The sequence below is a fragment of the Crotalus tigris genome, unplaced genomic scaffold (genome assembly GCF_016545835.1).
Source record: "Crotalus tigris isolate CLP2741 ecotype Arizona unplaced genomic scaffold, ASM1654583v1 scf7180000017722.570129, whole genome shotgun sequence".
Classification (NCBI taxonomy): domain Eukaryota; kingdom Metazoa; phylum Chordata; class Lepidosauria; order Squamata; family Viperidae; genus Crotalus; species Crotalus tigris.
Genome location: NW_024096591.1, coordinates 377,215 through 392,420, shown reverse-complemented (window position 1 = coordinate 392,420; position 15,206 = coordinate 377,215). Strand labels below are relative to the sequence as shown.

At 45.5% G+C, this 15,206-nt stretch overlaps 1 protein-coding gene across 1 annotated transcript in view; it reads left to right on the top strand.

Moving 5' to 3' along the window:
- The window catches only part of TACR2 (tachykinin receptor 2), a 36,242-nt gene extending 29,178 nt beyond the window's left edge, over positions 1 to 7,064 (top strand). The window contains 2 exon segments of the mRNA XM_039338879.1: positions 4,753 to 4,798; positions 5,323 to 7,064. Coding sequence (XP_039194813.1) covers positions 4,753 to 4,798; positions 5,323 to 5,504 — 228 coding nt within the window. The 3' untranslated portion in view covers positions 5,505 to 7,064.
- Positions 7,065 to 15,206: the final 8,142 nt, after the last annotated feature.

Sequence of the window (15,206 nt, the reverse complement as noted above, 5' to 3'; positions counted from 1 at the left end):
TCTCCAGTTATTAATTATAGAAAACCCCATTTCTGCCCTCTCTGGATTCTGCCATAAAGAAAGAGAGGGGGTGAACAAAGGGGCTTTATGGCCCTCGCTTCCTTTGGTACAACTTCAAAGGGTTTGAATGTGGTTAGCACCAAAAGGCCTTATCATAACAAAGGAGGCTATTTACCTTTCATGTAGTGTTGGAGTTATTGGATTATCTGGCCTGCTAGGTTGAGTCATCAGCTGCAGTAGGCCAAGGTATAAGGAAGTCAGAAGTAAAAAAGGTTGGGAGAATACCAAGAAGTGCCGTGCGGTGCAAAGGAAGGTGTTTGGTGCTTTGTTGGTGCCGGGTGTAACAGCTGTATAGGAGCGTGAGCAAAACAAAGCTGTAGCACGTGTAATATGCTAATATGCTGTGTTATAACAAATGTGGTTGGTGTAAGGTGGTCACCAGGTGCATATAAACCCGCCTTCTGGTAACACAATAAAAGGGATGCTTCGGCTTTGTTCGGGGCTCCCATCCCGAGGAAACCACGTGTTCGTGTCTGTTCTTTTACACTCATGGGAGACCCGCTGGGCACGTGAAAACCCACAACTGGTGACCCCGACGTGATTCATGTTTCTGAGCGCGTCTCTTGGTACCCTCTTACTCACTCGGCGGAAGAGCCTACTGCAACTCAGGGCCGGTCGTCAGGACTAGGCGAAGCACCCTCCCAAAACATTACCGTGAGTATGGGGACAGGATTCTCTAAGCCTCAGGTTGTGCACCTCTCAGAACTTAGGGAATTGACCAAGTCATCAATAATTGTTTTTAAAAACGATGGGAAAAATTTGCCCCTTCCCACTAAAGGGGATTTGATCCTCCTCTTAAAATATGTATATCAAAATTGCCTTGTATATCCCGAAGGAGGATCCCTAAAAGTGTCGGTGTGGGTTAAATTGGGAAAGTATTTTCATGAATCTCCTCGAGCCCCTCCCAAAATTTTGTCTACATGGCGAATTGTAATTGAATGTCTCCAAATCCATGAAGATGCCATGAAAACAGAGAAGGGGAGGGTAGACCCCCCGCCTGCCTATAACTCTGAAAAGCCTATAGACCCCCCGCCTGCTTATGACTCTGAAAAGCCCGATGATTTAAAAAAGGGACAGAGTGCAGAAGAAAAATCCTCCTTGGCAGTTTATCAAGCCGATGTGCCTTTTGAACCGTTCGCGCCAATGAAGGAGGGAGAAAAAGAACAAAGGAGCACCAATGTGCTGCCTTCCCCTGCCAGCGCCATCTCCAGGGCACTGGCCGAAGCTCATGAAAAAGGGGAACTGCAACCTGAAGAATATCAATTTTGCGCGCCTGTTTTTATTGATCCAATCACAGGCAATCGCAGATATGAAACAATTCCCATGAAAACTATTAGAGAAATAAAACAAGCAGCATCAAGTTATGGGATTTCTAGCCATTATACCTTGGGTCTGATAGGTCACATGGCTTCTACTTTTTATTTGTTGCCTGAAGATTGGAAAGGGCTATTCCATATGATTTTAACATCTTCACAATATGTGGTTTGGGAATCGGAATGGAAAAAAAGAATGTCAAAAGATCGTTTTAGCTTGGCAGGGCCATAATCAACCAACAGTAGACCAGTTAACAGGGAATGGAAATTTTAGTTACCTGGGCGCTCAACAAGCCATGAATCCTTTGTTTTATTCTCATGCAGCCCTCGCAGCAAAAGCTGCCCTAACTTGGGTTGATGATCCGCAGAGGGGAACAAAAGGCTCTTTTGTAAAGATTTTTCAAGGGGCTAATCAGCCCTATGGGGAATTTGTGGATCAGTTACAAAAGGCCATATCTAGGGAAATCACAAATGAAATAGCCCAAGAGGAATTGTTGAAAAAACTTGCCTTTGAAAATGCCAATGAGGACTGTAGACGGGTCCTGCAGCCCTTAATGAGCAAACCTGATGCAGGATTGGCAGACTATATTCAAGCCTGTAGAATTGTGGGGACCAATGCATTTAACATGGAAACTTTGGCTATGGCCTTACAAAAAGCAGGAAGTAATAATGGGCAACCTGCGGGTAAAGCTGGTAACTGTTTTAATTGCGGGAAGCCTGGCCATTTTAAAAATCAGTGCCGGGCCCCGGGGGGGCGCTAATAAAAGCAGGGGAGTAGGAGCCAGACCAAAAACCGTTTGCCCGCGCTGTAAAAGGGGTTTCACTGGGCAAACCAGTGTCGCACCAACCCTATGCCCGCTGATTCCCAGAAACCGGGAAACTAGAGCTGGGGCATTCAGCTAGCCCCGCCTCAAAGGCTGAATCTTATCATTTTGTCCTGGTGGCCTCTGAGACAATAACCACAGGCTTATCCGGGCTGTCATATTTTTTGCCAATCCGGCCGTCTGTCCCTTTTCCCCGATTGTGACACCCCTCTGTTAGTGTTTCCTCACCGTGACTTTATTATGCAGGGAGTAACGGCTATGCCATTTTTGAAAGACCCACCTGATTTTACATCAGTCGCTTTGGCATTTACCCCTAACATTCCCATGACTGTGCTCGAGGGAACAGTAGTGGCAACTGCCGTCCCTGTGCCCCAACAACCACAAGTTTTGGCAATTGAGCAAGAAATTCAAAAGTTCCGCCCCTCTATGGCCTTTCAAGTCAATGGACGCTCCTTTTTTGGTATTCTAGATACCGGAGCTGACGTATCGGTCATAAGAGAGGAGGAGTGGCCCTCTGAGTGGCAGACTGACAGCGCACCGTCGGTTCGGGGAGTGGGAGGAGTCCAGCACGCACGTGTGAGCAAACACTGGCTTTCTGTGACCTCGGAAGAAACATCAGTCACTGCCCACATTAAACCTGTCATTCTTCCGCTTCATATTAATCTGTGGGGTCGGGACTTGATGAGTCAGTTCAATGCAAAATTAATTTTGGATTAAGATGTCTCAGTTAATAAAGTTAAACCTCTTGACTGACACCCCAGTTTGGGTGGATCAGTGGCCTTTAACCAAAGAAAAATTAACCGCTCTGGTGCAATTGGTAGATCAACAATTAGAGTTAAAATGCATTGAACCCTCATTGAGTCCTTATAATACTCTGGTGTTTGTCATAAAGAAAAAATCTGGAAAATGGAGAATTTTGAACGATCTAAGAGTTATCAATAAGATCATTCGCCCCATGGGGGCGCTCCAATGCGGTTTACCTAATCCTAATTTGATACCAAAAGACTATGACCTTATGGTTATAGATCTAAAAGATGCATTTTTCTCTATTCCACTACACCCAGAGGACAAACACTTATTTGCCTTTACTGTGCCTGAAATGAATAACTCCAAGCCCACGGCCAGATATCAATGGACTGTCTTGCCTCAAGGGATGCTAAACAGTCCTACAATGTGTCAATATGTTGTCAATCAGGTTTTAAGACCATATCGGGACAAGTTTCCTCATTTTAAAATTTACCATTATATGGATGATATTTTAGTGGTAGCTCCAGGGCCCTCAGGTACGGTCTCAGCAACCTTGCCTGTTCTAACCTCCATTTTTCAAACAAATGGGTTTTTTATTTCACCTGAAAAAATTCAGCTTAAACACCCCTTTCTGTACTTGGGCCACAAGCTTTTGGCCTCACACGCCGAGCCTCAGCTGTCTAAGTTGTGTCTTCCGCCATGCCCAACCTTAGTCCAACTTCAACAATATTTAGGATCAATTAATTGGGCCCGTCCCTATATGGGACTAACCACCTCTCAATTGGCTCCATTGTTCTCTGCTCTTACGAAGGGAAAAAATCCAGGAGATAAGATCGTGTTAACTCAACAACAACTTAAAACTTGTGACATCATTCAGCATGCATTGTCAAAAGTATGGGTCGATTGTGTTCAGCCTGATATGCCTTTTTCTATGTTAATTTTTAACACCGTTGACCTTCCTACGGCAGCTTTGGCTCAGATCGTGTCTAATATAAAAATGATGATTGTAGAATGGATCCACTTATCTCACACCCCGAAGAACACCATTTCACAGAAACATACGCTCTTTGCTCAGCTTATAACAAAATCTCGCTTTAGGGCAAAGGCTTTAGGGGGTGTTGAACCGTCCTTTTTATATATCCCTTGTTCGTTAACGGCTTGGGAAAGTTTGTTGGCCAACTATGAATCTTTGCAGCAAGCACTTGCTGATTGGCCAGGAGAAGTGTCTTGTCATCCACCATCAGATCCTCGCATTTTTTTATTAAAAACAGTCCCATTTAAATGGCAATCTCCTTGTGCTTCTTTTCCTTTAAAAGAAGCAATAACGGTGTTTGCTGACGGCAGCAAGACTCATGGAGCCTGTGCTTGGAAAGAGGAGGGGAAGTGGCGTACAAAAATCACCCCCCCCCCACAGACGTCAGCTCAGCGCTCTGAGCTAGTGGCGGCCACCATGGCATTTTTTCATTTTAAAGATCAACCCTTTAATCTGATCCTGGACAGTTTATATGTTACCCAAATTGTCAAAGCCATTTTTGACTCTTCTTTGGCACCGAATGTCTCTATGGATTTGTTAACATTATTTTTGGACTTGCAACATCTCGTAAACGATCGGAAGCACCCATTTTTTGTTGCCCATATTCGTAGCCATCAGCCCTTTCCAGGCCCACTCCAAGAAGGCAATGATGTTGCCGATGCTGCCGCCTCACAAACACCTCTTAATATGCCACTCACCTTTTTAACCCCCTGGGAAAGTCATTCCTATTTCCATCAGAATAAGAAAGCATTAATCAAACAATTTAATCTTTCAGCTGCTGAAGCTGCTGCCATCGTTCAGCAATGTCCAACCTGTAGCAAGTAAGCACACTCAATACCACTTGGAGTAAATCCTCGTGGCTTGGAGAGTTGTCAGATTTGGCAAATGGATGTTACTCAATATCCTCCCTTTGCCCCGTGGAAACATCTTCATGTTTCTATTGATACATATTCTGGCTTCATTATGGCTTCCCCCCAGAGGGGTGAGGCCACTAAACATGTTATCAATCACTGTATTCAGTCATTTGCATTGTTGGGACACCCCAAAGAACTTAAGACAGACAACGGACCTGCTTATATTAGCTCTGCTTTTGCAGAATTCTGTACAAAATGGTCCATTGTTCATAAGTTTGGCATTCCATATAATAGCCAAGGTCAAGCCTTGGTTGAGCTAGCAAATCAAACATTAAAAACAGCTCTCAATCGATATTTAAATGAAAAGGGGAAAATCGCCCCTGGCCTCCCAGCAGTGCAAAACATCCTTAACTTGTGCCTTTATACACTGACCTTTTTAAATCTGACGGGCGATCCACCATCAACAGCTGCCTCTCGTCATTTTTCAACAGTCCCTCCCCCTACTTCAAGACCTCCAGTTTACTATCGACGGCTTCCAGACCCCACGTGGAAAGGTCCTGCAGAGCTTATTACCTGGGGGAGAGGCTACGCTGCGGTAGATGATCATGGCAAAATCATTTGGACTCCAGCTCGCTGTGTTCGCCCTTATTTGGTTCAATCTCCACCATCCTAACCAGACATCAGAAGACCATGGACCCTGGGCCCACAACTCTTTTATGAAAGATGTGCAGAATATTTCTCGTCTTTTGAACAAGACTGAGTGTTGGATGTGCATGCATATTCCAACCCTGGAGGAGGGGGGACTTTTTATGCATGCGGTGCCTTTTAATACAACTGGTTGGAAACAATTTCCCTGGTCTAGAGGGACCCTTTCCAATGCTATGGTGAATTATACGGTATACACAATAGGAAGCAGAATCCAGGAAAAGGCAGCGTTTTGTTGGGAATATAAGAACACCGCTAAAACTCTGTTTTGGTAGGCAGATACCCATATTGTGACATCACATTTCAACTTTCAAACAACATGACTAGACCACATCCCTTTAAGAAAATTCCTCTTTTTGAATCCCTTGATGATTTTTCTGAATATATGTGTACCTATCAAATAACCGGATGCTCGCTATCAACAGGACGTCACCCCGGCAACACAGACACGATGTCCACACTCTTCCTTTGCAGTATTGTAAGAGCCATGGTTCGCCAAACTGTGCAAAGCTCCAGCATGACTACAAATATATTAAGTAACGTCTGGATGCTTTGTGGCCGGCGGGCATATCAACGTATACCTCCACGGTGGTCCGGCCGTTGTACGTTGGGCTTTCTTGCTCCCTCAGTTTTTGTGTCAGATCAGCCACCTTCAGCCGTTTGCACAATCGAAGAGATCTAGAAAATGGCCTGGGAGGACCCGGCAGTACAGGAACACAAGTTGCACGATCTATATTTCCATCTCTGGGGGTAGCCATGAATTACAGAGACATCTATGCATTAAATAACTGGACTAGGCACATGTTCAACGCTACCATTCAGACTACCAAATTGTTAAACAAGGAAGTGGCAGAAATACGAGAGATTGTTCTGCAAAATCGTTATGCTTTAGACATTATCCTTGCCTCGAAAGGAGGAGTATGTGCCTTAATCCATTCTCATTGTTGTGTTTATATCTCTGATTATAAAGCCAATGTCACAGGTACCATTGAGCATATGGAAGACATGGTTCGTCATAATCCGTTACAATCCAACGGATCTGGTGCAATAAACATTTGGGATGCCCTATGGTCTTGGCTACCCGACGGAACCTGGCTGCGATCATTGGTTTCTGGTATTATAACTATTGTGGTTATTTTAGTTTTGATATGTTGTTGTATTCAATGTTTGCCCTCTTTGTTTATGATGTTTAAAAATTTTTCCCTCAGGAACTGTCACCCATCAACAGATCAATTTAGTAACTACACCTATCACTGCAGTTCAGCTACCCTTGCTAACCAAACCGGCCTTCACCTTGCCAAGCGACACTGAGGATGACTTCGTATAAAGCGCTCCCTCCTTATTTTTAAATAAAACAGAAAAGGAGGAGATGTTGGAGTTATTGGATTATTTGGCCTGCTAGGTTGAGTCATCAGCTGCAGTAGGCCAAGGTATAAGGAAGTCGGAAGTAAAAAAGGTTGGGAGAATACCAAGAAGTGCCGTGCGGTGCAAAGGAAGGTGTTTGGTGCTTTGTTGGTGCCGGGTGTAACAGCTGTATAGGGGCATGAGCAAAACAAAGCTGTAGCACGTGTAATATGCTAATATGCTGTGTTATAACAAATGTGGTTGGTGTAAGGTGGTCACCAGGTGCATATAAACCCGCCTTCTGGTAACACAATAAAAGGGATGCTTTGGCTTTGTTCGGGGCTCCCATCCCGAGGAAACCACGTGTTCGTGTCTGTTCTTCTACACTCATGGGAGACCCGCTGGGCGCGTGAAAACCTACAATGTAGTTTATCTGAAGTCTCCATCCAGACGGAAGAAAGGAAAAAAGGGGTGGGATTGTGATGCCTGAAACTGTCACTGGAAGAGGAGGGTGATTGGGTGGGACTACTGGGGAACCCCTTAAAACCTCGAATGGGAGAGCTTGAACCCCAAGTCCTGTCTAGAACGCCTGCAAACATTTTCTCTTAATAAAGGATCCCTGTTGGAAGAATTATTCCAAGAGTTCTGTCTTCTTAAGATGCAAAGTGGGGTGGGTCCTTACATTAGACAGGACTTGCAAAATTAATCCACCTGGAAGGGAGACCCTTGACGGGGGATTTTGCAAAAATTTACCATGTCAGACAATGGAGCAAGAGAGGGGGAAAACTCCCTGGAAAGAGAGCCGCTGACCAAATTGGAACATTGTCAGATGTTGGGATCCAAGAGGTCGGATTCCTCAGGAGAAGAAGTGGTGGAGACACGGGACCACAAGCCTCGCTGGTCAATGGGCGTTGGAAAGAAAAGTGAGTGGGGAAAGGAATCAAGAAAGGTGACCCTGAGACGGGGGACCAAGCAACCAGAATGGAAGCAGGAAATGGAGAAATCCCTGCACGCAAGTGAAGAGGGAGAATGCTGGGCACCATACTCAGACTGGATCCTAGAGAAAGCTATTGACCTGATGAAGAGAACTCTCAGCTCCCTAAGAGAGGAGAATCCTGAGCCCTACGGCCGCCCCAGCTCCTGGAGCCGCAAAGGGAGAGACACCGAGGGGGACGTGGAACCTGCAACCCCAGGGACATCTACTGATCCAGGAGCCCCCACCCCCTACTGGACCACAGATGGCAATCTGGACGGAAGACACTACCACCCACAACGGAGGCACCGATCCATTCCAATACGTCCACCGTTGGAGGTGAAATTCAAAGGGGAGCCAACACGCTTGGGGTTTTTCCTAACCCAAGTCCTCAGCTACATGGAGGAATACGGGCAGGACATTCCCAGCGACAAAGCCCGCATCCAGATCGTGCAATCTGCCCTGGATGGACCGGCTGCAGATTGGGTGGTGAACTTGCATGACTCCAATGCCCCAGAACTCAGTAACTTCAACCGTTTCATGTCCTCTTTGAGGAGACGGTTTGAAGACCCCCTGGCTGATCGCAAAGCCCGTGAAAGGATAAAAACGATGAGGCAAGGCAAAGGCCCGGTGGCTGAATATACACAAGAATTCCAGGCCATTGCCAGTAAACTGAATTGGCCAGAAGACATCCTCCTTAGCCATTTCAAAGACGGACTAAATTATGATCTATATGATGCTTGCCTGCCCCGAGGGGACCCACATCGACTTGAGGAATGGTACATCTTGGCAGAGGAAGCAGATATCGACATATTGAAGAGACACCACCGAGGAAAACAATGGAGCCGCCCCCCGCCTGAGCTAACACACAAACCGGTGAAATCATCGGCTACAGCCAAGAAGCAAATGGGGTGTTTCAAGTGCGGAAGAGAAAGGCATTGAGCTGTAGAATGCTGCTCCAAAGCCCCCCAGCCCAACCCAGACAGATCCCCAATCAACAAATCCGGAAAGTCTTCAGCTAAGCCAAAAGAAACGGCCATGAGAATGATGGAAATTGCAGAACCCCCCACTTCTGCTCACCAAGGGGAAAGAACTCCAGCCTACACCACAGGGGCGGTGGATGCCTCAGATGACAGCTCGGAGGGCGAACCCCTGGTAAGTGGACACATCACACCCATCCTCAAGACAGTGACTATATTAATACCCCCCATGCCCGAAGCCGTGAAGGTGAAAGCCTTAATAGACTCTGGCTGCACCCGCTGCCTCATTAGCCCAACACTAGTGGGTAATTTGGGCATCCCATCGAGGAGACTGGAACAACCAATCTCATTTGGCTAGTTAGATGGATCCATAGCAGGGGGGGTGCCAGCTACCCTAGCCACTCTACCAATACACCTCTCCCTGGGCAAACATGTTTGTGGTGACCCCAGGCATGGAATGCCCAATGATTCTAGGGATGGAATGGTTGAAAAAATGGAACCCCTGGGTAAATTGGAGGATGACAGAAATCAAATTCCCGAAGGGGGACCCTATGGACTTAAAACCCCAAGGGAGGCTATCAGAATCAAAAATAGAAAAAGCATCCATAGGAGAGGAAAAAAGATTAACAGAAATACCAGAGGAATATAGGGACCTTGCTGAAGTCTTCAGTGAGGAGAGGGCGAATGAGCTTCCCCCCCCACCGACCCACAGACTGGACCATTGAATTCAAGCCTGGGGCAAAACTCCCGAAGCCCAGATTATACTCCATGAGCCCAAAGGAGAAGGAGGAAATGGAAAGATTTATTAAAAAAACCTAGAGAGAGGTTTCATTGAGCCAGCCAAGCCTAAAGTGGCTGCCCCGGTCCTCTTTAGAGAGAGGAAGGATGGCTCTTTACGCTTATGCGTGGATTATAGGGCCCTGAATACAATCAGTGAAAGCAACCTATACCCTCTGCCCCTCATGAAAGACATGCTGTCACACTTATCGAAAGGGAAAAAATTTTCTAAACTAGACCTAAGGGAAGCTTACTATCATGTGAGAATTAAGGAAGGGGACAAATGGAAGACTGCATTTAACTGCCCCATGGGGTGCTATCAATTCAAAGTCTTGCCATTTGGATTACAAGGGGGCCCTGCAGTCTTTATGCAATTACTCAATGACGTTCTAAGGGAGCACCTGTTTAAGGGGGTCCTTGTTTACTTGGACGACATTCTTATCTTCACCGAAACAAAAGAGGAACATGTCAACCTTGTCAGAGCGGTTTTAAAGAAGCTGCGAGCCGCCCACCTATATGCCAAACTCTCAAAATGCGAATTCTACCAGGAAAGGATAGACTACCTAGGTTATCGCATATCCCCCCAGGGCATTGAAATGGACCCAGAGAAGGTCAGAGCATTATTAGATTGGGCACCACCCCACACAAGAAAGCAACTACAAAGTTTCCTGGGCTTTGCAAACTTTTACTGCCAATTCATCCCCTCATTTGCCCAGATAGCCTTGCCCCTCACTAACTTACTAAAAACGAAGGGAGCATCCTCAGTAAAACCTAGCCAGCCACTAACATGGACAATGGAGTTCCAAGCAGCGTTTGAGAGACTAAAGAGACTTTTTTCTGCCGAACCAGTACTAAGGCACCCAGACATGGACAAGCCCTTTGTAATACAGGCAGATGCAAGTGATGTGGCAGTGGGGGCTGTTCTATTACAAGAAAACAATGAAGGGGTATTGCAACCCTGTGCATATACATCCAAGAAACTCATGGAAACAGAACAGCGCTGGCCCGTATGGGAGAAAGAGGCATACGGGATATGTTGGGCATTACTCACATGGCGACAGTTCCTGGAAGGCAACAAAATCCCCTTCCAGGTGTGGACTGATCACAAAAATTTGGAAGCCCTGAAAACGTCCAGGAAACTCAATCCCAAACAAGCCCGCTGGTCTCAGCATTTTCACCAGTTCCAATTTAAACTCAAACATTTACCAGGAAGAAAGAACTTCCTGGCAGATGCACTATCTCGCATGCCCCAATATAACAGCGCAAGAACCACTGACTCTAGACCAATAATGGCAGAGTCTCAACTGGCAGCACCAGTAACCACAAGAACCCAAGCCAAATTAAAACCACAACTGGACAGCCAAACTGGAATTGAATTCAGAAAAAGTTTGGAAACAGATGAATGGTTCCAGAAAAACAAAAATGTGTGCACAATGAGAGACGGGTTGCCTTGGGTAGGGGAAAAGTTATTTATACCAACAACTCAAAGAGTCACTTTCATGCAGCTTTGCCATGACACAAAATCAGCAGGGCATTTTGGATTTGTAAAAACTTTACATTTAATTAAACGACAATTTTGGTGGCCATCCATGAAAAGGGACATAGAAAGTTATGTAGCCAGTTGTCCAAAATGTGCCACGGCAAAGAGGTTGCAAAGGAAATTGCCAGGACTATTGCAAACAGTGGCAAGTCCCTCAGCCCCCTGAAGGGAAATAGCCATGGATTTTATAGTGGAATTGCCAGAAAGCAATGGGAATACTGTGGTCTGGACGGTCACGGACTTGTTTTCCAAACAGGTGCACTTTATCCCTTGCTAAAAGATTCCCACTGCAAAAGCCTTAGCAAAACTTTTCATCCAGCACATTTACAGATTGCATGGGGCACCCCAACGCATCATCTCTGACGGGGGTGCAATTTACGTCTGCATTTTGGAAGGAATTTTTATCCCTCTTAGGAACCACTCAGGGACTGACATCTAGCCACCACCCACAAGGAAATGGGGGGGGGCTGAAAAAATGAACTCCGTACTTAAGCAATATTTAAGATGTTTTCTTAGTTTCCAGCAGACCAAGTGGGCGGACTTACTCCCTTTTGTAGAAGTTGCCTACAATAATGCAGTCCACTCCAGCACAGGTTACACTCATTTTCAAATAGCCACCAGTCAAAGTTTCAACCCCATGCCAGAGTTAACCCCAAACGAACCAACGATCCCTTCACTGAAAGAATGGATGGAAAAACTACAAAACACCTGGCCAAATAGTTAGAAAAGCACTAGATGAAGCTAGGCAGACATACAAAGCACAAGCTGATAAAAAAAGGGTTGAGGCTACACCATTCATTATAGGAGAAATGGTGTACTTATCTACAAAATACCTAAAGTCCCTACAGCCCTGTAAAAAACTTGGACCAAAATATATAGGACCTTTTCCAATTAAAAGAATCATAAATCCAGTAACAGTAGAATTGGAATTACCCAAAAATCTCAGGCAAATACACCCACTTTTTCATTGCAGCTTGCTGAAAAGAGAGCATCAGTCACCTCTACGGCCAAAAATCCCCCCACCACCACCTCCAATCATGGTGGAGGGCGAACAACACTTTGAAATAAAGGAAATCCTTGACTCTAGGAGATATCATGGAGCAACTCAGTACCTAGTTGCCTGGAAACACCTCCCTCCCTCACAAAACGAGTGGGTCCACAAACGTCATGTCAGAGCCCCGAAGCTATTGAAGAAGTTTCACACAGAGTATCCTAACAAGCCTGACTAATTTTTATACCTGTTTTGTTTTCTTTCAGGTGGATCTCTCTTATTTTTAAGGGGGGCCGGATGTCAGAATCCAATTATACTTCATCTCCAGTTATTAATTATAGAAAACCCCATTTCTGCCCTCTCTGGATTCTGCCATAAAGAAAGAGAGGGGGGTGAACAAAGGTGCTTTATGGCCCTCACTTCCTTTGTACAACTTCAAAGGGTTTGAATGTGGTTAGTACCAAAAGGTCTTATCATAACAAAGCAGGCTATTTACCTTTCATGTAGTTTATCTGAAGTCTCCATCCAGATGGAAGAAAGGAAAAAAGGGGTGGGATTGTGATGCCTGAAACTGTCACTGGAAGAGGGGGGTGATTGGGTGGGACTACTGGGGAACCCCTTAAAACCTCGAATGGGAGAGCTTGAACCCCAAGTCCTGTCTAGAACGCCTGCAACCATTTTCTCTTAATAAAGGATCCCTGTTGGAAGAATTATTCCAAGAGTTCTGTCTTCTTAAGATGCAAAGTGGGGTGGGTCCTTACAACGATCACCCAGATGATCTATATGACCAACAAACTTTTGAAACGCTGACCCAATGTCCTCTCTCAGTTCCCTAATTTTATTTTCAAGAAATTCCTCCATCTCTTCTTTAATCTGCCGTGCCTTATTTCCCAAGGCATCCTGTAAATCTTTAAGTATACATGCTGGTAACGATGGAGAAGGTGGTGGTAACTTAAACTTAACTTGCTGAGCTGTCTGCATTACCGGGAAGATTGAGGCTTTAGAAACAATAGAAGCTCCGAGAAGCTTTGAAGCCATTTTATTTTTAAGACCACTTGTTAAAAAGTCTGCTAAATTCTTATAAAATCAACAAATACCAAAAAAGGGGGGGAGAAAAAAAGACAAAAGCCCCCTTAAAAGAAAAAAGAAAATTCTTGCATTTTATATAAATACAAAATCTGTTACATTGTTTCAAATAGAAGTTCCGGTCCTTTCACTCAAAGAATCAACATCTCAGCGCCATTTTTCACCACTGTTAATTGAAAAAAAAGGAAAAGATAAATTCTTTTCCAGAGTTAAAGTCTCAAAATAATCACCATTTTAATCTCTCCTGGTCAGCTCTGTCTGCTTTAAATTTTACTCACAAATTCATTTTAAGCGCAGATGTGGAAGCAGCGTCTAGCTTTGCCCTAGATAAAAATCAGGGCAAAGGCATCCTGGAATGTGGAGGACACCTCAGACTCCGTGGGACCTCTCACCCTCCGACCACCAAAAAGAAAACTTTGGGGTCTCAGGGAGCTCTACCACTATCTGAGGAAAGCTCACCTCCTCCCCTTCGCCAAGGGAGAGAGGTTCCAAGCGTGAGACAGCTGTTGCTCGCTGTCTCAGCTGGCTTTGACACATCCCAGGGTGGACGGCTGAAAAAAGCCACCATCGGCACAGCCATCGCCACCGGAAGTTCATTTTTAGAATCTTATAAATATCTCAGGTCAAGCTGGAAGAGCAGAACAGCTGGTCATAGACACTAATGTTGATACATCATCCTGACATCTGTTTCCAGATGCCTCTTAGCTTAAGATTGGCCTCATTATGTTTACACTTGCCATTCTCTTCTCTCCTTCCTTACAGTTGGGAAGGAACAAGTAAAAAAAGAAAAAGCAGACTTTGACATTACATGGAGTGTTAAAATCTTGACAGCCTTTAAAGGTGACTGCCAAGAAATACATAAAACTCTTAACTTATTGCTGCATCAACTATTCTGGAGATTTGCCAGCCAGATTGGAGGTTTGACTTAGGGATCAAGAAGCTTATACCCCAGACTAACTGTTGTGTTTTCCATTCGTTGGCAATTGATGAAAACACATGATGAAACAACAGGCCCTTTATTACTCTTCTCCTACAACCAAGCAAGCAATAAAAGGCACGCAGGCCTTTTATAGAGTCCTGAACCTGGACAGTGTCACCCAATCAGAAGCTGGCTGTTTCGTGCCTTGCGCATGCGCAGAAGGCTGGCGACAGCCAGTCTGGTCCCGGGCAGTTTTTGGTCTGCCCAGGACCATTTGCAACATTTCTGAACCTGCTGAATGCTTCAGCAGGCTCAGGACACAACACCCCTCTCCCCTAGATAAAACAATATACCTTATGATGTAACAGCACAGGTACATGTGTTCAAGAGACTGGGGGTTAGTGAACATCACAATAGTCTGCACACAGGCAGAACACTCTTACAGTAATACTTCTTATAAAAGAAATACAACAAATAATAATTTGAAGGTAACACTCCTCCACTGAGTGCTTATTCTACATCTTGTTTAAGGACCAGTAAGGTTCCCTTAGAATTAACAGAAACCTCACATAGTTCTCAAGATGTTTAGGCAGGCCCTTAGCCCACTGTGACCTTCTGATGGCCGGTGAGTGTGCCTGGCCTGCCAGCTCGCCTGCCAGGCTAGGCAGACCAGGTCTTTGATGCCCCAAAGACCCAGGTAACCCACCCAACTGCTGACTGGCTGGACCCTCTAAGTCCAACCCAGAGTTCCTTGGAGGGGTGGAAGTCCCCAAGTCCACAATGGACTCCTCTTGGGAACACTGTCCCTCAAGCCCAAGGCCAGCCGCTGGAGTGGCCTGAGTGGCGGAAGTGCCCCAGTACTCCATAGCCCCCGTGTACGTGCCGGAGGTGCCAGAGTCAGCAGTCACCTCCATGGCAAACCCCCTTCCTGGAGACTTCCTTTTTGGAGCAATAACTGAACTGTATGAGTGCCCCTGGTGAAATTCCCTGTCTAGAGCTGTGTTTGAATTCTGTGGATACCCCCAGTGCGACTCCCTATCTGGAACACTATCTGAGGTAT